This window comes from Passer domesticus, chromosome 12 (assembly GCF_036417665.1).
Source record: "Passer domesticus isolate bPasDom1 chromosome 12, bPasDom1.hap1, whole genome shotgun sequence".
Classification (NCBI taxonomy): domain Eukaryota; kingdom Metazoa; phylum Chordata; class Aves; order Passeriformes; family Passeridae; genus Passer; species Passer domesticus.
Genome location: NC_087485.1, coordinates 19,316,412 through 19,342,355, shown reverse-complemented (window position 1 = coordinate 19,342,355; position 25,944 = coordinate 19,316,412). Strand labels below are relative to the sequence as shown.

Genomic DNA, 25,944 nt, shown 5'->3' with positions numbered 1-25,944 from the left:
GTCTGGGACTCTGGGTTGTCATGCAGGCTGGTAATTGTTTACTTGGCCCAGCAGCCAAACTCTGTGCAATGTGTTGGAAATAATTATGCAGATGTGTTGGTGCACTTTGGATTTGACAGGAGCAACTAGGATTGGTCACCAGGTAAATAGCTCTTGCCTGATAAACACAAGACTGTGCTTTGATGCTCAGGGACAGCTCAGGTGAAATGTGCTTCTGCCCAGCAGCTGCTGGGCTTTGTGCTCTTCTACAGCCCCACTGAGGAAACAAAATTCCTGGCCTTGGTGCTTTGCTGGTGGTCAATCTGTCACTTAAAAGTGTGTTCTGGGGAGCTTGGTGATGAATGCATCACACACAAAATCAGAGAGAACACCTGGCAAGCTGAACTTTATTCATGTCAGTAGTGACAGCTGATGAACTTGCTTCAGGTTCAGCTCATTAAGGACCTATTGCTGCAATTATGGGCCTGACGTTCCCATTACCCCTGGTGAGAACATCACTACTGGCTGATGGAGAAGCTTTGGGCCAGCATTGTTTATGTGCTGGATGTGAGACTTTGGAGGGAGGGGAGGAAAGACAAGGCTCCAGCAAAGCCAGATTAGTGTACGTGCTCCCGCATCTGCCCCAGGGGTGATGCCAGGACTGCTGCAGCTCTCTGCTGGGGCTTGGGGGATCAGTGCCTGGTGTGGGCAAGGCACAGGATTCTTTTCTTAGTCTTTTGCCAGAAATTTCATCAGAACAGAGAAGCTGCCAGTTAGGGGAACCCCTGGCCAGGCTTCAGTGCTACCTTCCCTTCCATTCCCTTCCCACTTCTGCCCCATGTTACATGCTCCTGCCCTCACATGGCAGGATGGGAATAACACTCCTGGGGGTGACTTCAGGGGCTGCCTGAGAAAGGTGTCTTCTTATTTTCAAATTATCAGGAGAAGAGGATCCAGCCAAGTTCAGGACGCAGTTGTCAGGACTGAAAAACTGACTGCAATTCAGCCCCTGCATCTCTTACATCCCTGGGCTGTACCCACCAGACTCCTCTGTTACTGCTGTAGCAGTCATCTCTCACACAGACCTGACTCCCCAAGACCCAAGGACACAAGCTCTACTCCTCTGAATTTCAGCCAGCATCACTAAGCTGTTCCCTGAGCCCAGATCTATCTTCCCAGAGAGAAGAGCTGTGAAGGAGACATCCCTTATACTGTAATAAGCAAATGAAAACCACTCCCAAGAGATGGGGCTGGCAAGCTAAGTTTTCGCCTTTTATCTGTTAATTGTGAGCTGTTCCCTAAGATAGGTCTCATTCTGTTAGATCCATCCTTTCAATGAATCACTACTGCACCGGACAGGCAGAAAAGATAAGCTATGGAGGGGGTTTTAATAGGTTATTTTCTTCTGCTTTTTAACTAGGTCCATTTGTATGTTTGTTTCCTTGTATGGCATCTAAATACAGGTCCAGATCTCCCAATGGCCCCTTGCAATCCCCAGACACTGGTCTTGCTTTGAGCAGTGTGTCTGCTCAGATGATTTCCAGAGGTCCCCTCCAGCAAAAGTTATTCTATACTTTTATCTTCCGAGTCAGCCCAATTGCTTTTCACATATTCACTGAATGTTTCATATTTCCTATACACCTGTGCATGTACCTATGGGCATGTGGTATAGTGATAGGCATTACAGGAGCTCGACCTTCATGAAAAGTTCCCAATGAAGAATTCATGATCTTTTGGCAAACATTTAACACAAAACAAAAAGACAAGACAGCAGAAACACAGGAACTTCAGAGTATTTAAAAAGAAACCTCAATTAAAGGGGCAAAAACTTACTCAGAGATTTAAATCATCTGTTTGAAATTTTAAACTGGATTTCAAAGGTTCATCACAGAACAGAAGAGGTGACTGATGCCCTCAGCTGACAAGGGAAATCAGATCAGCTTTGGGATCAGGAACTGCACTGGCTGCCTGCAGCACAGCTCATGTTGGGCATCTGATGAGAGGACCACTGGGAGGCCACGTGCCTGTGGCCTCCCAGAGAATGGGTCTATTTGGCTGACAGTGGTGAGTAAGCATTTCAGAAGCTGCTTGTGCTCAGGAAGGTGCAAGCCAGCTACTAATGTGTTCCAGCACCCTCCAGGGACAGAGAAATCTGGGACAGAGACAGCTCAAAGGCTGCATCCTGCTAAGAACACTGAAAGCAAGAGCAGATGCCATCCATCCTGCTCACTTCCAGCCAGGCTGCAGGGCAGCAGCTGTGATGCTCTGCTTCCTTCTGTTGCTCTTTCCCAACCCTGTTATCACCCCAAGGTGTTTTGCACAAGGAGAGATGAGCTGCCTCACCTCTTGGTGCTCAGCTGGAAACGAGTTGCCCGGTTACCAACATTGTGAACCAGCAGAGTCTTCTGGCTGTTGTACTTGACTGGACAGTTTGTGAAGTCCAGATATTTAGGTAACTCCAGGATGGCTCGGGCACGAATGGCCCTAATTGGCACAACTACCCTTTCCCTTATAGTTGTGCAGATGAATTGGTGGGAATAATCCTGCAAGAAAAGAAACTGCCTCAGCACAGGGCATTTAGTAACATCCCCATGGAATTTCCTATAACCCTTCAAGGGCCTCAATTTACCTATTCCACCCTAAAATGAACACTAAGTTCTATTAATATGTCACATTTTAAAGGCACCAGTAAACTTTGCAAAACTAATCTCTATGGCATTAAGCTCTTGTGTCATTTGGGTCATACAGAGAACTACCCTAGGCCACCATAATTTTTACTCTAAATTTTAATGATGTTAAATAATTCCTAAGTCCCTTCTAAGGAACATGGAGCTAGGGAACACAGGACACTCCTCTTTAGGTTTCTATATTACTGCTGTTTGAGATAGGACAAAGTGTTCAACTGACTCTAAGCAGCAAAAGGAAGATGAGAAAACAGCTGCACCCAAAGAGATCCTGCAACTCTGGCCTGGTGCAGAAACATCAGTTGGCTCAGAACTCCCCTCTAACTTTGCCTCTCCAACCCAGGTCAGGAGAAGAACAGTGCTAAAAGGTAGCAGGATGCTGTTGGAAAGAGCCTCTCTTTGTTTCCCTGCAAGGCTTCCTCCCTTCCATGCCATGTCCTAAACCCTTCTGGATGAACAAGCCTCCTGATCCCAGCACTGAGATCAGACTTGCCAGGGCCTCAGCCCTGGTGTTCAAACCTCCACACAAAACACATTTGGCATGGAATGGGTGCCAGCTGACAGAGCAAGCACAGGGACAGGCATGAAGACAGAGGCACAGCAGTGTCACTGCCATGGGCTCTGGGCTCACAGGTCTGCCTGCAGCTTGGACCTGCCCTTTCAGGGACCTGAGCTCTTTCAGACAGGTGTCCAAGTCGCCTGCAGCTCAGCAACCTCCTGCTGACTAAGGACACCCAGAGCCCAGTGTGCCTGTGCCAGGCTGGGCTCACAGGCACAGCACATCCTCTGCCCTGGCCCTGCAGCTGTACCATGGTCAGCTGTGCTCTGGGGCAGCACAGCTGCAAGGCTGGAGAACAGAGGGTGTGAAAAAGCACCATCTTTGCTCCAGCTCAGGGCGAGGCAGGGAAACTGCTGGCAGTCAGGAAGGAGGAAAGCTCTCAGACCTTTGTTCTTCTAGAATTTTCCATAATAATTAAGTCTTTCCACCGTACCTAGAGATAGCCGAACATCTGTCATTGTCAACATCCCTGTGTCATTTTCATATCGTCCCCTGTGCATCTTCCCTTGGGAATGCTCAGAAACGTGCAGGGAGGGGAAGCTGAGCCTGTCAGGCCTGGGTGCAGTGCCTGACAGCACGTGCCAAAGTGTGAGTGGCTGCTGCAGGCTGCCTGTCCATGGCCTGGAGCCAAGCTCACAGCATGGAATGGGCCATATCCAGAGTGCAGGGTGGTTTTGGAGAAAATTCTCTGGTTTGGCTCCTCCAGTCTCACCTTGTTCTTGTTGGGGGTGAACCGGATGCGCACAGGGGTAGATGCGCCTGGCAGCACGACGCGGTACGCATTGTTGGAGCCCATGAGCTGGAAGTAAGGTGAGCTCTCCATGGAGACCTTCACCACCTGAGGGTTCTGCAGGAAAGACGTGAAATGATGATTTTGCCACTTGTGGAAACAGGACGAGAGGAGACCTGTCTGTGCCCTGGTATCATCCCTCCTTGGCCCCTTTTCCAAAGCACTTTCAGCTGTGGAGGTTCAGGAATGTAATTCACACGGGTGAACTTGAATCCCTTCTCTCTGGGTCCAACATTTTGGCCAGGGCCAATAGGGCAGTGCCTGGTGGGAAAGAAGGGCCGAGCAGGTCAGCACCAGCAGGATGGAGACAGAGCACCTGAACCAAGTCATCTGCATATTCAACAGGGCCAAAAACCTGCTGTCTTCTGCCAGCACAGAATATGCAGTAGTCATATTCCAGAGAGGGAAGGTGCTACCTGAAAGCAAACCAGCACATTGTCCTGGGGGAAGGAAGAAATTCCCTTCTAGCAGATCAGGTTTGGGTTTCAGAACACGTTCTGGGGATAGAGTCAGGCAGGCAGACCAGCAAGAGAGAAGACCAAACACTGTGGCCTTACTGGGAATAAAAGCAAACCTGAAAAGCAAAAGCAGGAACACAGCAAGACAATCCCCGAAACAAGGAGATGGCAAAGAGAATTTAAATGGGCAGTAAAGCAGCAAGGAAGAATCATAAAACCATGAGAGCAATCAACTTGCCAAAAGTGACAAACACAGACAGGCTGTGCCTATTAGCTATGGGCTTCAAAGGCATTTTCTGCCTGGAAAAACATGACCAGCACTGACTGACAGTGTGGTTCCAGTATGAAAAGCCAATCTTGCCTCTCCAGGGGTTCTTGCGGCCTGTGCAGGCAAGCTGGGCTGCTGGGCATTCCTGCCTGCAGCCAGCAGGCCAGGTTCTGCTCTCTGGGATACACAGACACAGCAAACATGCATTTTCTAGCAATTTTATATCAACCCCTGAGCACCAAAATGCTCTCCAAAAGTCTAACCCAGATGATTTTGACTCCCTCCTGTCTCTTCCCACCAGCCCACTCTGGGCAAAAGCCTCATTCGAGAAAATGTTTTCCTGACTGAAATTCAAACGGTCTCAGTTTTCCTCTTTACAGTGGAACATAACTGCTGAAATTTTTCAACTTTTTCCCTTTCAACTCTCTTGGGAAACTGCAAAACACTCACAATTTCTTCAAGTGAAAGTGAAAACCTCCAGGAGCACGTGGCTTTGGTTCTCCAAAGGAAAAACAGAGCACCATGTTGCTTTTGGAAAACCTGAGAAGAGCTGGATGAAGCTAAGCGGGAGCACCTTTTAGTTGAAGTGGCACCTAAAAGCCTCCCACTGCTTCTGCTACATCAGTCTGATTCCAGGGCTCTTTCAGAACATGCTTCCTGCAGTGCCAATGCCATTAATGAGAAGTGATTCCAGCATAAAGTGGAGCAGACTCAGCCCCTGAGCTGACTGTGAGCTGCACAAAGGGAGCCAAACAGGCTGAGAGAGGCAGAGATTCCTACCAGGAACCAAGATTAACCAAGGAGACACAGGAGGTGCTATAGACTCAAGGCAAAGCATGAGAACAGGTAAGAACTGTACAGGCCTCAACATTCCTGTCAATCCAGAGCTTTCAAGAGAAGGAAACTCCTTTGGGATAGACACCATCAACGCACGGCCAAAATCAGGGGACAGTTCCCAGCATGGGAAGATTTCCACCATCTTGCAGAACAGAGGTGCTGAGACATTTTCTTCTGCATGTGCTGCAGCAGCTAACTTGCTTTGCTGTACACTATGGGAATTACACCACTCTCCTCTTCCAGCACAGTCTTAAAGCTTCACGTCCCAGCACTTACCTTGCCTTTATTAATGAGAGACACTGCCATTTCAGAGGCTTCATGAACGACGAAGTTCTGAAATACCATCTCTGGTGGGGAAGCCTGAAGCAAGTTCAGTCTCCGGGGAGCTGACGGCAGCTGGAGAGGAAAGGGAGAGCACGGAGAGGTTCAGCTGCTGGGAGGAAGGTTCATGAAGGAGAATCTTACACTGATCCCCAGTGAAGTACAAACTCTGAGGGAGCACGTCTGCCCAGCCCACACTGGGGAAACAGTGGCTCACCCACCTCTGCTCTGAGCTGACTGACACCTGCTGGGCCACACAGAGCAGGTTCAAGCCAAACTGCTCTTTTGGCATGCATTTCTCCAGGTTTCCTTCTCCAGAATGCCAGGCAGCACTTACCTTAAGCACAGCCCTCTGCCCATGTGGTCACAGAGCTCTGGGGCACTGGCTGAGCACTCATGGAGTAAGTAAAATGCATGAATTTACAGGAGACTCCATGGGAAACCGTTTTGGGATGCCCTTTACTCTGAGACAGGGAAAGCGAGGCCCACACAACTGCAAATATCTTTTTTGCTCTAGAACTTAGACAGCAGTAAAAAGAGAACAGTACCAGAGGAGGTGTGAGATGAGGTGATATTTTGCTGAAGCCAAAAGGTCACTAAGCAAAATAATGGAATTTGTTGGTTCTATGTGTTGTTTGTGGTTTGGATTTGTTCAGGTTGGTTTGTTGGGTGTTGCAGTGAGAGGGACGGAGTTAAAGACCTGACCAAAAGGAAGTAGGAGGAGACGGGACAGAAAAGTTGGTGGTTGGTAGAGAATGGAAGTTCCTGGATGAGTACCCATCCAGGGGACAGGGACTGCCCTGGTTGGGTATGGAGGGGATAGAAAGATTGCCATTTTCTCAGAGGGTGTGTGTGTCCTCAGCTCTCAGGGATGGAGACACACCCGGCTCAGCTGAATCATTACTAATGAACAGTTTTCTTTTGCTTCGATGATATTGTCCCCTTTAATTGTACTTAAAAGTTAGTGCGTTTCAAACAGAGGGAAAGGCAAAAATAAAAAGAGAAATGAGGTGAAAATAAAAAGACAAATGAGGTGAATGCTGAATGAGGATAAGGTTCAGTTGTTTTCTCAGCAACTGGGGTAAAAGTAGAGTTGGCATTGCCTTTTTCCATGTGCTTTAAATGGGTGCTTTCTTGTAATTATTGCTATCTTATTTAATACCATTGTAGAGGCATGTCTGGAATGACGTGACAACAGCAAGCAAATGCTTCTGGAGCAGACACATTGCTTTTAGAAAACTCTCCCCTGCTTTGTGTGCCTTCTGCAGCCACACTGCTGTCACTGCAGAGACACCAGCAGGTCTCCTGTGTGACTCCCCAGAGACACAGTCTGCTGAAGGGAGTGGCTGCAGCACACTGTCCCTTAGTTGTGCCCCTCCCTGAGGTGTTCCCAATGCCCCTCTCCAGGGCAATCCTTCACCAGTTTGTTCCATGTCTCTTGCTGCCAATTTCCTGCTCAACAGCCCACTCAGTCACCTACCCGTTTGGACTGTGCTTTATACTGAGCTAGTCCTGCCAGCAAAGCAGCTTTAAACACACCTTGAAGTAGGCACTGATCCAGATAAAGCACATCCATTCCCCTCTGCCCAGGGCGAGTCCCCTGCACGTCTGGCAGCCTGCAAACTCTAACACCCCATCCGGGTCCCAACACATTGTTCCAACCCAAAGCATTAATGCAATTTGTTTTGCTAAATATGAAGTAATTCCTGCAGCTCCTCGGCCTTCAAAGGCCAATGCTGCCACTCTGGAGGGAATCCTGTGACCCTGAGCATTTGATGGTAACCACACCAAAGCAAGAGGAGGAGAATTTCAGCAGGAGAATGTCAAATGCCAATGTTGTGCCTTTGTGTCCCCAGCCTTCCCCCATTGTTTTAGCAATGGCAGCCGCACTCCAGCACACCCCAGCAGCTGCAGCAGAGGTTATTTGTGTTGGCTTTGTGCACATCAGGACTCCCAGTGCACCACTGCCAGCAGCTTGCAATGACAGCAGGACCTGGACACTGAGGTATTTTGCTGGAGGCAAGCCTGTCACAAGCACACACCCTCTTCAAACATCATGTTAAACAGAAAGGAAAAGAGCAGGAAAAGGCTACCTTTTGACGAGTCTCACTCTGGTCTACACGTGGGCCAATTCTGGGCAGAATACTCCCCCCAGTGATGGCCTTCTTCTTCATGCTGAGAAACTTTTCCCTCAGGAACTTAGAGGGAAGCAGCTGAAAGACAAAAATAAGCCTGCTGGAGCCTCAGAGATGCACTTGTTCAGAAAAGCTTTTCTTGAACAAGTGGCACTGGTGAATAACTTGTGATCACAGCCACTAAGACAGTCCTGGAAGCCCTGGAAGTTTCCTGCTGAAATACTTAGCATCAGTAAATTAATAACAAAGTGTGGAATACACATACTCCAACCACATGGCTGTGTCCCATTAGCTTCTCCATGATTTGATGTGACATGTTTGGGGACTTCTGCTCTTTGGGCATTTGTTTCCTCTTATGTTTCATTGGATTGAGACAGTGAACTTTTCAGAGAATGGGGAGGAGCTCTCAGAACTCCCCAAACTCCATCCCTGCACAACACTCCAAACTCACAGCAAGGAGATATCGCTGCTGGGTGAGTCCAAGAGATGCAAGAAAACAAAGTTGTACCAAGCGTGAGGTGCGCAGGAATGTGTCCAAGTTTTAGTTCCCTCTGTTAATTAGCATTTGTTTTCTCTGCCTGGGCTCACAGGCCCCTCCACAGAAGAAAACAGAGATCTCTCCTTGCCAGAGCCTCAGCACTGGGGCATCTTCAGTCAAGTGAGCTCCAGACAGCAAGGGACCTTTGTGGCCCTGACTCCAGGGCTGCCTGCAGGGCTGGAGCTGTGCCAAGCCAGGAGCTGAGAGAGAACAGCTGCTTTGGGAGCTCTTCTGGCTGGGACCAGCTGTGGCTCTCAAGGCTTTGGGCAGAGTTTGAGCTTTCCCCCCCACATGCCCAGGGGCCCAAGGGCAGGTTGGTCACAGCAGCACAGGGCAGTGTCCAGCCTGACAGAAGGAATTCCTGTGGCAAAGGGCAGGCACAGAAGCACATGCTTAGGGCTTCAGCTGCACATTGGTTTCACTTGGCTCCCGTGGCACAGCCAGGCAAGGCGCTGGCTGTCCCTGAAACATCACACAGTGTTCCCTACTGCACCAGGACAGCCCCCACCAACAGCAGCACGGCACAAAGAGCTGGGGAGGGCTCTGCAGCTTCACAGCACTGCTGGACAACAGGGGCAGGGACACCAGGGACAGCAGGGGAGTTTCCAGCCTTAACACAGCCCCAGTGGGTACTTACAGTAAAAGATTTCAGCGTTTCCCGGGAAAAAAGACGAGGTGTTGGTGTCGTTTTTGGCAATCCGGACGCCATTTTCAAGGGAGGATGTCGCAGACGAGCGACAATGCCTCAACAAAACTGGAGGGAGCAACAATGGAACTGTGAAAATCCAGAACCCAATCCATGGCAGATTCAAGGCATATATTGGTGCTAAAATTTTTATATTCTTTGAAAGTAGTTGAGTGCTTGTTTGGCATAAGTAACTAGTACTGTTAGGCCTCTAGTTGGACTTTATTTGGACTAGATGGCTACCTTGTGCAATTCCAAGATGGATCATACTGAAACCTGGAGCTAAAAATCTGAACATTAATAATCGTTAGAACAGAAAAAGCTGTAGCTTAAATATTACTTAAAAATAGCTAGAGTGGACCTCCTCTTCTTTAGGCTAAACAACCCCTCCTCTCTCAGCTGCTCCTCACAGGACTTGTGAGAGACCAGAATGCTATGCCTAATGGCTTAAATATTGTTATGAAGCACTTTTTGCCCATTGTGACAGAAGAAGCCGTGACCACCAAAGCTGTGTATAAAGAAGCTGTGACCACCAAAGCCCATCCCTCCCTGAAAACACCTCCTGACTGGAACTTGGGACTGTGAGTTAAGCCACCTACGGGAAGTTGAGACAAGATAAAGGTGACACTATTGATCTATTAGCTCAGGCCTGGGGAGAAGTGAATAAAGCTAAGGGAGAAAAATGTGTCCACAACAAAGCCAAACCCAGCAGCTGTCCTGAAAATCAGCTCTGTCTGGCTTCAGGGAGGAGAAGTCATAGCACAGACTATGGGAGGTTTGCACACAAACCTCCCATCAGCAGAGGGGGAAGGAGGAAATTTTGGCTCTGTGGCCCAATCTCTGGTAAGAGGCAGTGGACACCCATCCTCCCTCACACAAACTGGCTCAGCTCTAAAACCCCCCACCCCCAGAAGGCCACATCCAGGGGACATTCCCATCAGGGGCAGCTCAGGGGGTGTCATAACCCATCAAGGACCTCCAAAGTGCCCCCAGAGCCATTCCTGAGCCCTTGCACCAGATCACTGCATGGCATGCAAAGTAACACAACAGATCTGAAAATCCACAACCCAATTCATGGCAGACTCAAAAGGATATACTGGTGCTAAAGATTTTATATTATTTGAAAGTAGCAAGAGACAGAGTCCAACTTGCCCCACCCCAGGGAGGTACCTGAGCAGTCCCACCTTGCCCAAATCTGCATGAATCCATTGGAGTCTTAGGTTTTGGGAGACCTCACCACAGAGAAGACCAGAAGAGGATTTAATGGTATGCCATGGCATCCACACAATGGTGATACTTTCTACTTATCTGTTACTCTATTTCTCTCCCTCTCCCCAACCTCCTTCTCTATTTCTCTCTGTCTCTTCCTCACATTTACTGTTACATAAAATCCAGACTATTGACTTTGGCATATGGTCTCGTTTGCACCTTAATTCAGGGGCATCTCCCTAGTAATTTTAATAACCAGATCATAACAACCTACTGAAACTTGAACAGAACTCATTCACCTTTAAGCTGTTTAAGTAATCACTATAGGAAAAACTGTATAGACTAGTATATTTAGGAAACGTTGCATTTCTTCAGTGAAAAAAAGCACAATCAGTAGACCATATATCTTTCTCAGCTGTACATGCCACTGAACTGCTGCACCAGAACACTGGCATTATCACATCCTGTATTTCCCTTTGGAATTCTCTTTCAGAGCACAGATGTGACAAAACCAAAAAGTACAACTTTAGTCAATCTTTACCTTCAAACGAAATTCAGGACTCGCTCGCAGAGACCAATGCTCTGCGAGTTCAGGACTCGCTCGCAGAGACTAATCTCTCCGAACAACTCACTTGACGAATCGCTGAGTGTAGCCGTAGCACGAGCCCAGGCTGACATCGGCCAGCCCGGAGCGCGCTCTGCGGCGACTGAGGCCGCAGCGCTGTCACAGACGCTGCCGGGGCCGCTCGCGGTTACCCGGCAACCGCGGCACCCGATTGTCGGGGCCGGGCCCGGGGCCGTGACGCTGGGCGGGCCCCGGTCCCCGCTCGTTCCAGCCTCGGCGTCCCCTCGGCCCGCTTTAAAGACTTGGTGACAGAAGAGCAACGTAGGATTGAGCTAAGACAGACAAATATCCAATTAAAGCCAAATTACAAGTTATTTTATTTCCAGACGGGGCTGCAGATTGTATGCTGCTCACCATCCCGGGGCTTCAGGATGCTCTGTAGCATGGCTGAGCCACGAGACTTGTGGAGTAGAATTATGAAAGGTGAAGCACAAACATTTCCTCTTCATCTATACTGCATTACCAACTCAATTTAAATCTCTGAAGTATTCATTAGTGTCAAGAGCATATCCAACCACAAATTTATCTGGAATTTCAAAGCCTGTATCTGTAAGAAAATTCAGTTATTTTTATAATTCAGTGCTGTAAATAGCTTTTAAGTGCACAGGTGTGTTCAACACATACTTGAGCTGAGAGTAATAGGCATCATCTCCTTCAGGGTGCTTCCTTAAGAATCTGAGCTGTAAATTGATGACAAAGGTTAGAATCTAAACCATTCCCATTAGTCAATAATAGAATTAAGGTGTTAAGAGAATGGTTTTTATTAACAAAATAATTGTTTAAAACCTAGTTATGAGTTAGACCTGGGAGAAGAGACAAGGAGTGAGATTTTACTTGAGTGAAAGTAGATTAAATGTCATTCAGGAGGACTTTTGAGTTTGGAAACAAGGCAAGTTTAATAATGTGGCCTCAAAACAAATGCCCTCTAGGAGCAAAGCAAAGCAAAGCACAGTTAAGGTTTGATCTGTTTCTGCTATCTAAACAGTTAAATTTGTTTATCAAATAGCTAAACCTGCACTCAGGCCAACCAGGGGAAAAAAGGTGGTGGTCATGAGGCCTCAGGATAGCATAGCTGGTCATCAGCTTTTTATGTAGTTTCTCCCCGTTTTTCTTGGCCTTCATGAAACAGGTGCCAGTTGTCAGATGTGCTGCCTGAAGTGAAATTGCAGGACTGTGTTTTGGAAAACACAGGGAAAAAAAACCCTGAGGAAAACACAATGCTTACAGTCTGGTCTGTTACCTGGACTCTGACGTGTCTTTTTGATGAGCAGGCTGTAAGGCAGAGCAGAGAATGTTGGTTTTTAAAACCTTTGGTCTTCCTCTAAGCTGTAGCCTTCCATTCTGCCACGCCTCCCCATAAGTGTCTAAAATCATGCAGTTAAATTAAAACAGTGAGATTATTGCACAGAAAGAAGTAGTGTTCAGCCTTGTAGTGGAGGGAGAAGCAAAGGCCCTGATCCAGGTTCATTCTTTATGTCCAAGGGGCTTGACTTTGTATTCAGTTCCTGCAATCCTATGTCTCAGGTACTTGCCCTTCCATGCAGCAATGCCTCAGCACACTACAACAGCACAAAGGGGGAAGCATGGCCAAGTGGCTGGGAATGATTTTAGTGGGAAGGGAGGGAGAAAAGGACAATTTCTTCTGCAAAATTACATCTATTCTTGCTTTGCCTGTGCACTTCAGAAGAAACGGAGAACCTCCTTGACAGTCACTAGAAGGACTGCCTGAATAACTGATACTTAAAGCAACTGTTTTTATAAAGCACTGTGGTTACTTGACAGACACAGGGATATTCCACAAAATTTCTTTAGAGATCTACTAAAAGCAGATCCAGAATGCTACTTGAAGGCATCTTCCCAGTGCTGGCAGACTCTTAGATTCTGGAAACTTGTACAGTTGAGGACATTAAGAAATCTTCAGAGTGCTGCCATTCTAGTATTGAGGCAACTGAGGTGGTGTTAGAAAACCTATGGAAAGACATGAATTTCCTTCAAACATAAAACAGAAACAGGGAATCCATCAGACTTTATGGACTACATGGAAAGAGCCATAAAACCTTTTTTTATTAATTTGAGCAGTGAAGATAGTAGGGCATGGGGAGATTTCCCAGTTTAAGAAACACTTAATTTTTCAGCAGCAGGGTAAGGATTACTTCCTGCATTTGCTTCCTCCCCACCCAAATTTCAAGCCAAACAAGCACCTGTCAGCATACACTGACTATTCACCCAAATGATTTGAATATGTTAGTTAGTGGCTATATCCTTGTACCTTACAATTTTTACCACCCTTGGTTTCTTGTCTTTTATTTTTGAAAGCAGAGCTTTCATTGTTCTACCAGCCTCAATAATGTCCTGAAAGAGATAAAAAAAATAAATTATCCTTCAAGTTTGAAAGGAAAACCAAACTGTCAGTGGATTAAATTAGAGCATACCAACCTGGCAGCATAGTAACATATTTGATTATTATTTTATATGTAATATGTATTAATTTGAAAAGAAGGAAGAAAAGAATCCGTGTCATTCCACCCCTCCTTCAGTCATTACCTATCTCTACTATGAACACATTCTGAAGGAAAGGAAAAAGGAAAGGGAAAAGGAAAAAGGAAAGAGGAAAGAGACTTAAATGGCAATTTGCAGCAAATTAGGCAAGAAAAGCATGCTAAAACCCTCAGTTAAAGGAAGTTGCACTGATTTCCAAAGGAGATTGTCACTTGAACTTCTGACTTTACTTTGGTGCTTTCTGAAGAGTCTTTCTGTAAGTATTTATGAAAGCTTAAAATATGGTGATAAAGGCACCTATGTCAGGTCTATACATTGCTCTATGTATTGCACTAGTATTCTAGAGCCACACTGAATGAGTCAGTTTAGTATGGTTCATTTCTGGGATAAAATGCCCAGAATAGGATCTTTGGGAGCAGCCATCACTGATCACTTCAAGTTTCCACTGAGATCAGTGGGAATTATTCACTGTTTCAAAGCCCAGCACTTTAAATCAGTGTTAAGTGGCTAGAAGTATGCAGTATCAAAATCTTAATAAAGATAGATTTCCTGGAAAATATACAAGAGCAGTTGTTTCCCTTTAAAAGCTGAAGATGCTAATTCACACCTTCCCATTTAGTGCAGACAGTTCCTCTCCAAAAAAAACCACTGATTTTGGGGTTTTTTTGGGTTTTTTTTAGGAGAATCATTCTAGAAGGAGAAAGAAGAGATGGAAGTCATATAAAGCATGCCCAAAAGTGTTATCCTGTATTTATTTGAAAGGTGTGCTGCTCTTGCTTTTTGCAAGAGGAGGGAGTTTGAGCTCTGCCCCTGGCTTTGTCATGTTGTGTGTTCTGCTGTATGTTTATTCCAGTGATCCACCCTTTGGGGCAGATCAGTAAATCAGTTCCTACAGCTGTACAACCCTGAGCATTTCATGCATGAAAATACAAAAATTATAGGTATGGATGTCCAGCAATTAAAAATAAATTCCACTTCTTTTTCTATCTCATAGAAAATCTGGGTTTACAGTAAACTACAATACTTCGTACAATACAGATGCCTCCATTCTCTGCACACCTGTAACTCTGTCTGATCTACAATACTGATAAAAGTTGCAGGTTGTAGTTTCACACAAATCCAACATTTTTTCCTGGGTTTTCTGCTCACAATGAAATTATCTTAAGGATTCACTTTTGCTTTCTCTTTAAACTCTGGAAAGATGTGATTAGTTTCATCCTGTTTTGGTAAGTAGGCCAACCTCATCATGCTGTTTTTCAATTAAGTTTATTCTGTGTAAAATTTCTTTTGCTTTCTTCTAGTAGTCTTGCAGACATCTTTTTCTGACTTGCACATCCAATTCTTCTGCCTTGTTCACATTTAATGAGTTATCATATAATTTCAGAGACAACTGTTCAGCTTCATAAAATATAAAAATCCACTAAAATTTTATCAAGTAACACTTAAAAGGTATTTATTATATTTTAGTATGCTAAGGGCCAGCCCCAATAATTTATTGCAAAATAACAATTTTTATGAAACTTACACATAAATGTTAACACACTTGAAATATAAGCTGCAGTTACAAGAGGTGAACTTGCAATCATAGTTCCTTGTAAACTGCTTTCACAATGCTGCTGTGAAAAAAAAAAGACTTTTGCATTGACTTAACTCTGGGTTCTGGACCAGTATGAATCTCTACTTTTCTACAAAAATCAATTTTAATGAACACTATAAAAACACAGTATTAATGGACACTACAAAGCCCCACACCCCTGACAGAGGACACAAGACTGACACCATTAACACCTTCAAGCATCAGCACTTGATTATTCCCCAATACAGCCTTTTATAGCGTTTTGCAGTATCATAACACCCGTGTGCCCTTTTACCCCCTTGTGACTGCTCAGTGCACTTCAGCATTTGCGCTCCTTTTCCCTTAACAATGGTCACCTGTTTTACACAGCTGCACCTTATCAGGGGTGAGACTGCCTGCAGCACTCTCGCTATTCTCTTACAATCAGGTCTCCCACACACCCCCTCAATCTTACACAAACCTCTCAGTTGTGCTTGCAGCACAGAAATGTAGATACTGGTTTGTTTTTTCTAATTGGCAATTGCACACCCTCCATGCTCTAGAGATCACAGGACAAGGTCTCTCTGTTTCATGGGAGGTATTGTACAGATAATTAATAAAAAACTGAAATGGGGCCAAAAAATACATCCTACTTCAGAAAAAAAAAATATCAAGATTTCTTAATAGTGGAAATTAATGCAGACACAGTGATTTCAGGCTTGATTATCTCCTGGTTTATTCTCTCCCTCTAGTGCTACATCCCCAGGAAGAGAGTATCCACTGGGTGTTAAATGACAATGTTCATATTTTCCACACACTTTATAGATGGGAAAGCTTTAAGAACTGGCCCTACATGGAGGGGTTTCACAAATGCATTATAGCAACACTGCTGGAATTCTTACTTCTCTTTTTTCTGCCTAAGTCAGTTCTTGATGACAAATAAGCAACTTTCTGTGCAGAAAACAAACATCTTTAGGAGTCCACAGAATTACAAAGCTGCCACAGTTAAAATCACTTGGGGAATCAGCAGGACACAGAGATGGAAACAATCACTGTCATTTTTAAAGCAGTAACAGCAAGCTTACTCATTTGTTTGCAGTTCTGCAGCACAAAAGTAGCAGCTTTGATGAGTTCCTCGTCCTGAGATTCTGTCAATACCTGAATCATAAGTGGCAGACCATTGTTCTGAAGCAGCTCACACTGGTTTTCTTCTAGAACAGGACATGGCAAAGGAAAGGTTTGGTTTCAGCCCCACACACCTTAACCTTACAGTAATTTTAGCAGCCAATACTGGCAACTTTCTGCAAGTTTCTGTAGAAAGAGATTTTCATTACAGACCCAAGCCTGCTGCAGTGACAGCAGGAGAGCTTTACATCCCACAGGATGATTTGATCAGAACTCAGATTACTGCAAGAAAACTGAAGGATGACTACTGAGACAAATTATATGATGGAGTTCCAAGCTCATTTAATTGTGGCCTAAAGCATTTGAATAATGACTCTTGTACTTCTTCTCTTCCATTACCTGCTCTTGGAGTAGATATGCGACATTTCAGTGAGGCCTGTGATGCAGAAGTATCAAAATCTCAAGGTTTATAATCAGCAAAATAAAATTAGTAGTTTAATCCTGCTCTAGCCAATCTGTTCCTCCTCATTCATTATGTAAGTAGCTTAATTTTTATTGTGACCTCATTTGCATATGTATTCATAGAACTGATAACTTGCTAAACATAGCTCTTTCTTTTTAAATGTAATAAAAAAGGAAATTAGAAAAGTAAACACTTTTATTTTGACAGTGTTGACATTTTAAGAGAAACCTTTTCTCTGTTGCTTTAATCATTTTCCTATTCAAAAGACATTTTCCATTAAGTCTTGTTTCACTAATTCTTCATGAAAAAATGTCTGCTACAATAAATTTCTGTCCTATTGAGCTAATCATTGAACATGTTATTGGCACTCAGAGGATGAAAACCAACCACAATTTTTGAACATAAGGCCTTTTTCTTGTTTATCTAAACACACATGTGAAAAAACAGGACTACAAATGAACTTCCCTTTCTCTTTGCTTGCACTACTACAAAATACCAACGGAAGTGCTGCATTTGTGCCAGATATGCTTGGGCAAGCCCTGAGGAACATGACAAAACATTTCAGGGCTACCTACTGCTTCTGTGTCTTGAAAACCAATGCTCTTACATGGCTCTTACAAATATTACTGCCTTGTAAGCAGTGGACAGAACTGTATGTTCCAAGGACCATGAAAAGGGTGCTCAAGACAACCCACTTGCTGTGTCTGGATTGCAGTAGCTTTCAGGTCTGGATTAACTCTTCCCTGTGACACCTAAGCCCAGCTCTGAATTCTTGTATATTTAGTCTACTTTTTCAAAGCTACTAGAGACACTTCCTGCTAATAAGCTTTAAAAGTTAAAGATGGAACATTATAGAAACTTTTTTGTCCAAATATTGACACTATAGTATTTAAGAGAGCTGTCTCTCCTTTTCTAGTCTTGATGAAGTGACACCACTGGAGGAGTCAGTGTACGAGAATTTAGGAGAAGCTGACAGGAAAAAGAAAAAGCAAATCTTACCACAAACTTCAGTACAGTGTCCAATTGTTAGAATAATACTGATTTTTTCTCCTGTGCTCAGTGTCCAATTGGACAGCAGCTTCAGCAGCTCTGACACAGTGTGATACTGTGCCAAGACAACACCCATGGCAGCTGTTTGTTGAAACAGTTGGAAGGAAAATAAAGTCAGTCATGAGTGTACAGGAATTCTCCAAGGATAAAATGCTGGGTTTTGAGGGAACTCTACAAACCCCTCAAAGCCGTGGGCCTGCTCAGCCCTGCTCTGCTCCACCTCCAACTGTTCAGATGACCCCATCCCTCCTGTGCTGCTCCCAAATCCAGCCCTGCCTATCCTCCCAGCCTGTGCTCCATGGAGATGAGGCAGAAGATCTGATGAACGAGGGCTTGGCACTGTGCAAGCTTTGGAGATCCCTGCTGAGTTTCTCCACGTCCTTTATCAGCTCTAGCATGGAGCCAGAGTTGAATCAGCTTTGACACACAGAGTATCTGCCATAAGAAGAGCAGGGGCAAGCCCTTCCTGGCACTGGCAACACCACTGCTAGTCCATCCATGCTGAGGCCTAGTCCTGTCACACCCAACTGATCTGAAACTACCCTCAGAACTAGTGCAGGCTTATGCTCTTCCACTTTTGTGGACTTCCATTTGAAGCTCTTATGGCACAAGTGTGAGATACACCAACCATGGCCACGGCACAGGCTCGTCAGGATCACAGGTTTCTGCAAACCTTGTGTGGAAAACACAAGACCTCATCAGGAGAGCAGTACCCAGCCAGCAAACCAGAGCAGGGTGTGCTGTGCAGAAACACCACATTCGTTCAGCTCCACCTCTGAATTACTAAAGCTTCCCAAAGCTACACAATTTAATATCCAGGCATAGGCCTAACTCCAGGATCCAAACTGACTGACCAAATCCAGGCCCAGAGCTCAGCTTTACTTACCCAGCATGAGCTGTGGCATCTTATTTTTAATTTTCAATTGGGTTTCAATTTCACTGTATTTATTTTAGCAACAATGGGACAGTAATCCACCTCAAATGAGCTGAATCACTCCCCACTTACACCTCTGAGTTTTAAAAAACACTGCTATACCCACTGGGATGTACATTACTTAACTGCCTTAAAGCATTCATTTCTACAACTTTTCCACCAGCACAAGACTTTAAAAATTGCATTTGAAAATTACCATAGATAAAAAATGTCTTGCCACTCACAGTTATTAGCAATGCAGGCATCCAGAGTCTTTGTTACTACCACTGCAAGTTTCATGCTGGAGTGACTCAAACAGGAATCATGCATAAGCTCAAGGAGAACTTTGGCTAATGTATCCAATCCTCCAATAGAAACAAAATATTTCTGCACATATGCTTAGTGGAAAAAGAAAAAACGTGATTTAAGCAAACAGAGTTTGCAAATTATTTTAGCATTTCACCAACTAAGTCCATCAGAGCTTTTCTGTGCATGTGTTAGTCATTCCATTTCTTATACAACAGAAGCTGAATATACATTAATCTCAAGAAATGGAGTAACTGCATATAACATAGTTACAGGAAAACAGGACCCTAATATGTGCACACAAATAGCAAACATCAAGCCCGAGTTCTACCTAAGTCATTGTTTTCAGTCATGTAAGAAGGACTTCAATTTAGACACACTTTTCATCAAAACACCTCCAAACAGTTTTCCTGACCCTATGAAACGTAACCAGATTGTGGCTATTTGTGGGCTTGAGCACAGCGTCGTGTAAGTAAAGATGGTGGAATACAGAGGTCAGAGTAAAAGTTGGAAGAACAGCAAATGACTTTGTAGAGATTGACAGGAAAGAAAAAACCATTTAACTCTCTAATTAAACTTCCTTTTATCAAATGCTAAACTGTGTAAAGCTTGAGCTGCACTTACAGTTATTTGCAACTGTGAGACCAAGAAATGAACAAATGGGACGAACTATCTCAGGCTCTGTGCAACTCTCGAGCCACTCTTTGGCATAGGGAAAAACCGAACAGCAAATGTTTTGATTATCTTCTGGAAAAGTAAAAACAAATTACCCCCAATCAAAACCCAATGAAATGAAACCAAAGTGCTACCGCTTTGGAGAATATCTCTGAACTTCTTCCACAACTTTCAGAGCAACACCTACCGTTCTGGGGGTTGTTGACACAGGCACAGAGAGTGCTGCACACTGAGGACCAGAGCTGATAGCAGGGATCAGTGGTTTTAGCTGACAGATTCTTCTCAGAGGTGGAGAGAGTTGTTCTGTTAAGGACAGTGCAAACAAGTCCCAGACAGTTAAGGAAACATGGCTGCTAACTAGTCTATTATTTGTCTCTTTGAACTGCAACCCTGTTTACCTGAATAACTGCAGCAGCAGGCTGATGCAGCCTGTATCTCTGACACAGGTTTGCCCATTTTCTAAAAGAGAACACACACGAGACTCTAGAGACAAATGCAACTGCAGACAAAATCTTAACATCAAGTTTCAGTTACATACATACATTCTCTTTCCTAAGCACATATCCTCCCAGAAGGAAATACAAAATCATGTCAACATATTGGTAAAAAGCCTTTCTATGTTTTTCTCTTTCTAGACACTCTCAGAAACTATGGGTTTGCATTTGCAAACTGTATTTTTACAACTAAACCACGTTCTGCTGTTTAAGGAAATCCCAGGGAGCAATAACCTACTTTGACAATTCAGGTTCAGTTACATGCAAACATTCATCTTTATTAATTAACTTCACCAAAACATTACTTAGTCAATGTTCCAAATTTTGGACTGCAGATTGGCAAATAGAAATGTTGTAACACAGAAAAAAACCCAACTTACTATTATTTGAAACCAGTACTAAGATGACATAAATAGACATTCTTTTCAAGTTCACACCAGAATCCTTTTTAATTAAAAATAAAATGAGGTCTTCAAACAATGCAGAAGTACACAAAGTCTGTTGACAATACACTGAAAACAGAAAGGGAAAACCATTAAATCCTAAAGTAAGCCACTCACAATCCTAAATTACTAAGTCTCAGTTGTGGCCAGTATGTGGCAAGTGGAGACAGGGCAGGACTATGAAGTGACTGGGGGCTTCCCCTGCAGTGAGCTCTACACCAGCCAGGACTCTGGCAAGCTTTGGAACAATCCAGGCGTCACTGAACACTTGCTGCTGAGGCAGAGGGAGAGTGCAGGTGTCTGGCAACTTAGAGACACTCTACGTGCACAAATCAACAAGGCACTTTTCAGTTCTGGGGATGGACAGGGCACCTTCACTGCCCTTGCTCCAACTGACAATCTTGTCGTCTCATTTTGGGAGACCAAAAGAAATGGAGACAAAGCAGGAGCACAAGTAACGTCAGGGGGCCATAGCGCACTCAGAAATACAAACAATATTATTTTTATTACCATCACTCTCTATAATAATCCCCAATGTAAATAAAGCTGATTCCTTTACGATGCAATGAGCACTCGCCTTGGCAAGGTCATTTATAAACATCAAACCACCAATTTCTCGAAAGTATTTGCTCGCTTCACCTACAAGAGCAAAAAAGAACAGAAACTTTTGCTTTTGTTTCTCTGCAAAATGAAAGGCTCCTAAGATTTTCCAGCATCTCAAACCTTATGTCCTTTAGACAATATTTTTACAGTGCAGTTTCTTAGCATACATGGTGAACACAAATGACTGCATTGCTTCAAAGGAAAAGCCTTTCTTACTGTTTTGTTGGCAAATGGAATAGATAGTGATCAAAGCCTCCTTCTGAGACAGAGGGCAGTCCATCTGATATTTAAGGCATTCAAGCAGTAAGTTCAGATCTGTTTTCATATCTAGGAGCAAACACAAAAAAAATCATAAAAATTGTTATATTTTCTATATATTAATCTAGTCAGTATTAGAATAAACCTGTCCAAAATGTAGTATGTACATATATTTTAACAAAGGGGAGAAAGTGAGCCAAAATGGAGCTACCTCACTTCTATTCAGCCACAAACTACAAACCTAGAAATATTGCTGTCCATAGTTTGTTATTTGAGCATGATTTCCTTTGCAGACTAATAGCCCCCCTTTAATATTTCTGGCCTTTAATTACTAGGAACTCTTAGTAAGTCTGATGTAAATTGCTAAATATTAAATTCACAATTGCAAGGTGCATTAAGTGTAAATAATACACAGCCATTAAAGTATTCAGAGTGCAAACAAAATCCAGAGTGCACTTGAAACCCTATGGAGTAGTAAGGAAAGAGTCCAAGAGCACAAGGCTGCTCCGTGGCACTGAGTTACAGGAGACATAAATCATGCAGCACAGCAGCAGAGCCCTCCATCGGGTGGTTGGAGACGTAACACAAAATATTCTCTGGGCACCTACATACAACCCTAGGTGGGTCAACAGACTTGCAAAATCTGCTTCTTAGACACTGGGGTACAATTAAAAGACTTATTTGATAATGATTTCCAACAGTGACAGAATGTATGGTTTCTTGTAAATCCTTACAAGGTTTGGGGGTTATTAACAAAGTTACAATACAATAAAAACATGGATGAATATTAGTGATTTTTTTTTAAAAGTGACTTTGTGGTGGTGTGCTTTACTATGTGTGTAGGTTTGTCACTGGATTTACCCTTCGCATATCCAATACAATATCCAAATTTGGCAGCTGGGAAAAAGTACATTTTCCCAACTGTTAACCACACCACAACAGGCCTAACACAGTCTGCTAAAACTCTGTAAATTGATGCAGATTGTAATGACAAATTATATAGATCTCTTACCACACTGATTTTTCTGCACCTTTTGAGTGTCCATTTTTGTTTTATCTTTGTTCTTGTTCTACAACAGCAAGGAAAAAGTGTTTTCAGGTCTGTTCAGGTTAGCAGTGTTTACAACATATGCAGTATAAATGACATCATTTTTCTAAAACACTCTTTCCAGTTTTCTGCTTTTACTCTGTCATCTCTCACACACACAGTTTAATGTATTCTTGTATGGCAAAGTTTTCCTTTGGAAATACAATATTTTATGATAACCCTGCATTTCTAGCTACCAGGTTATCATCTTTTGAGAGCGGACATTCTGCAGAAATCAGGTAATTCCATGTTACCACTGAGGGGCACTGTCAGTAAAGAATATCCCCTGCTCCGTGTCACTGATCACAACAAAGCTGATCCAATTTTCCTTACGAGAGTGGCCAACTTGGCTGTCAGCCAACAACTGGCACTAAGACCAAGTAATGTTACTTCGGGGCTGAACACTAGCAAACACTCAGCCTCCTGCTGCTCAAGGAGCCACTAAACCATCAGCGTTGCTCTGGCAGTACTGATCAAAGCAAAGGCAATGAGCACAGAGACATCTTCCTTACAGTGAGAACTCATTGCAATTCACCAAAGACACTGTCACATTACATGAACAATGTAACCCACAAAACCCCACAGTAGTGATTCTTCACAAACCCAGCGTGGCAGCCTCTGAGAGCAGAGCAGCAGAGTGACATTCAGCTTTGGAGGCAGAAAGATGCTCCCTCAAACATGCCCCAAGTCCCAAACACAGAAGGTTGATGCAAGCATCACAGTAACCTCTGACAATTTCTCAAAAAATTACTTAGCTCCAGGTAGAAACTTTAAATCAGTGGCAAATCCAGCTTAATAATGGATTTGTTTTCCTTCTCAAAGTGGAGCAAAGGCTCGAAGCAGAATCACTGTCATCTTAATGAAGACTGCTTTCACTTGAGTGTTACTGATCACCCCCATGCCTTTGCTGCTTCTGTTACAGAGCGACAACTGAGAGAGCTCATCTCCCTGCAGCCTTTCAGAAGTGAGAACAGACATGCATTTCATTTTCCTGCAAATCCAACCCTGCCACAACAGGCAAAAGCTTGCAAGCCTTCCTCACCTCTTTTCATCCTACTGCCACCACCCCGCCAGCCTAAGAAAAAACAAAACCCACCCAAACAAAAGGAAGGCTGTCAAAGTGAGTTCACTCTGGAGCTAATTGCTTTTCAGAAGAGTTTAAGACATGTTTATACAATTATACAATACAGGAAGCACAAGGGGTTTAAAACTGTATGTATACAAGGATACATCTTGACCTTACTTGGATCTTTTGCAACCTCCAGAAGGTACACAAAATAGTATTTATAAGCCAGCCTACATTAATTAGATGCAAATAGCTCACCTCAGTTGTTGCATCACAGGGCAAGGTGGAAAGACAAACAACTAGATTTGCATATAAAACCCTTCTCCATCAGTTATGGAAAATAACCCAGTAACATTGCTTCAAACCTCAGAAACCACTCCTGGAGAAGTGCAGATCTGCCAATGTGTGTGCTCAGCAGCACTAGAGCACACGGCTGGCACAGTCAGCAGACCAGCCAGCCTCGGCGGGACTCACCCTTCGAAACCCAGGGACCAAACCCCAGAGGGCAGAAGTGCGCGTTGTTGGCGTCTGTGGAAACCAAACCCCACAGCAGCAGCTGAGGCCGGCAGGACGCTGCGCTGTGGAGCAGCACTTGGGGCTGTCCTGGCCTATTTCGGCTCCCTCGCACCCTCCTGCCTCGGATGAGCCGCGTGTGATTTACAGCTCATTATCAGAGCTCCACTTTGACCTCTTAGAAAACACTCCAGATCCGCCCAAATAGAAAAGGGAAAGAATATTTTAAAAATTTAAATAAAAGGGGGTGGGGCGGGGTGGGGTTGGAAGGCAACAGTCTAAAGCAGCATTCTTTAAAACAGCAGCTGCATTCTTCTGTGGGAAGGCCGGGGAGTCCCGAGGGGGGAAATGGGGCACGGCTCAGGTACCTGTGAGCGGCGGCGTGGGTGGCTCCAGACAGACGCCGAGGCGAGGCGGGTGCCCGCTGCCGAGTGCTGAGGGGTGGGATCGCCGGGCTGAGGGACGGGACCTCCGGGCTGAGAGATGGGATCGCCCGGGCTGAGGGACGGGATTTGCAGGCTGAGGGGATGGGATCTGCGGGCTGAGAGGTGGGGTCGCCAAGCTGAGGGATGGGATCGCCGAGCTCAGGGATCGCCGGACTGAGGGGTGGGATCTCCTGGCTGAAGGACAGCGACAGCCCCCACCGGGCTGAGGGATGGGATCTCGCGGAGCTGAGGGCAGCGCCCGGCCCAGCCCCTCAGGAGACGCCGCAGCCGCAGCGCCGCCCGAGCGCCTCAGGGCGCGGCCGCCCTTGGACTGGGGACAGCCCTGAGCCTTCCCCCGGCCAGGCGGGAAGCACTCGGAATTGCAGAACCGTCAGGGGTGAAAGGGATCTTTAAGACCATCCAGTTAAACGTCAGCCAGCACTGCCACTGCAAACCCTAAACCACTAAACCATTCGCAGTGTCAGATCCGGAGGCCTCTTTAACACCTCCAGGGATGGGCAGCTCCACCACCTCCCTGGCCAACCTATTCCCAGGCCTGAACACCTGAACAGTTTAGAAATTTTTTTTCTAAATTCTAACCTGAATTTTCTCTCAACGTGAGGCCACTTCCTCTGGTTCTCACTGCAGGCCGAGCAGGAGAGAGCGGCCCCACCTCACCGCACGCTCCTGTCAGGGAGTTGGAGAGAGCAGTGAGGTCCCTCGTGAGCCTCTTCTCCAGACTGAACAAACCCAGCTCCCTCAGCTGCTCCTCATGGGGCATGTTTTCTAGACCCTTTGTGAGCCTTGCTGCCCTTCTCTGGACACCCTCAGCCCCTCAATGTCCTTTTTCACGAGGGGCCCAGTGCCGGGCACAGCACTCGAGTGTGGCCTCAGCAGTGCCCAGCACAGGGCCAGGCACTGCCCTGGTCCTGCTGCTCACACTGCTGCTGATACAGGCCAGGTGCCCTTGGCCTCTTGTCCCTTGGGCACACTTTGGCTCACACTGACGTGGCTAGTGACCTGCAGGATGTGGCACTTGGCCTTGTGGAACCTCACGCCTTTGTCCTCGGCCCGTTGATCGCGTCTGTCCAAGTCTCACTGCAGAGCCTTCCCGTCCTCTAGCAGATCCACATTCCCACCCAACTGGGCACCTGCAAATTCACTCAGGGTGCTCTCAATCCCCACCTCCAGATCGTCAATAAAGATGTTAACCAGGACCAGCCCCAAAACAGAGCCCTGGTGAACACATTTCAATGCTCTGCAGTTGGAGGCTGCAATGCCCCCACAACAGAAAGAGCTGCCATCCCTTGGCACTGGCCACACACACAGGTGCAGGAAAAAACCTTTTACTAGGTGAATATGGCTGACAGAACTGAGCTTT

At 45.1% G+C, this 25,944-nt stretch overlaps 2 protein-coding genes and 1 long non-coding RNA gene across 7 annotated transcripts in view; 1 reads left to right on the top strand and 2 right to left on the bottom strand.

Annotated features, from left to right (window-relative positions):
* LOC135279532 (hydrocephalus-inducing protein-like) overlaps window positions 1–11,145 on the bottom strand; it is a 73,136-nt gene extending 61,991 nt beyond the window's left edge. For all 4 annotated transcript variants that reach the window (XR_010346758.1, XM_064386971.1, XM_064386972.1 and 1 more), the window contains exons 1-6: window positions 11,005–11,145; window positions 9,207–9,323; window positions 7,990–8,109; window positions 5,852–5,971; window positions 3,935–4,069; window positions 2,323–2,522 (exon numbers count right to left, since the gene is read on the bottom strand). Coding sequence is in view for 3 of the 4 variants with exons in the window: in XM_064386971.1 (XP_064243041.1) it covers window positions 2,323–2,522; window positions 3,935–4,069; window positions 5,852–5,971; window positions 7,990–8,109; window positions 9,207–9,278 (647 nt within the window). In the remaining variant the exon portion in view is untranslated. The remainder of the gene's footprint in view (window positions 1–2,322; window positions 2,523–3,934; window positions 4,070–5,851; window positions 5,972–7,989; window positions 8,110–9,206; window positions 9,324–11,004) is intronic.
* Window positions 11,146–11,371: 226 nt separating this feature from the next.
* LOC135279538 (uncharacterized) lies at window positions 11,372–16,776 on the top strand. Its single transcript, XR_010346759.1, has 3 exons — window positions 11,372–11,511; window positions 14,268–16,379; window positions 16,525–16,776. It is a non-coding gene; the product is annotated as an uncharacterized LOC135279538 (long non-coding RNA).
* LOC135279536 (telomere repeats-binding bouquet formation protein 1-like) lies at window positions 16,166–25,513 on the bottom strand. 2 transcript variants are annotated; one of them, XM_064386982.1, is made up of 10 exons: window positions 25,164–25,513; window positions 21,431–21,541; window positions 21,122–21,250; window positions 20,549–20,680; window positions 20,073–20,133; window positions 19,862–19,977; window positions 19,624–19,746; window positions 18,939–19,091; window positions 17,730–17,861; window positions 16,166–16,353 (listed from the first exon to the last, which is right to left on the bottom strand). In XM_064386982.1, the coding sequence occupies exons 1-10, from the start codon at window positions 25,342–25,344 to the stop codon at window positions 16,166–16,168; spliced, it is 1,326 nt and encodes a 441-aa protein (XP_064243052.1). In that variant the 5' UTR covers window positions 25,345–25,513. The 2 variants fall into 2 exon arrangements, with proteins under 2 accessions (XP_064243052.1, XP_064243053.1); XM_064386983.1 differs by having other exon boundaries at window positions 16,275–16,703; window positions 25,164–25,512.
* Window positions 25,514–25,944: the final 431 nt, after the last annotated feature.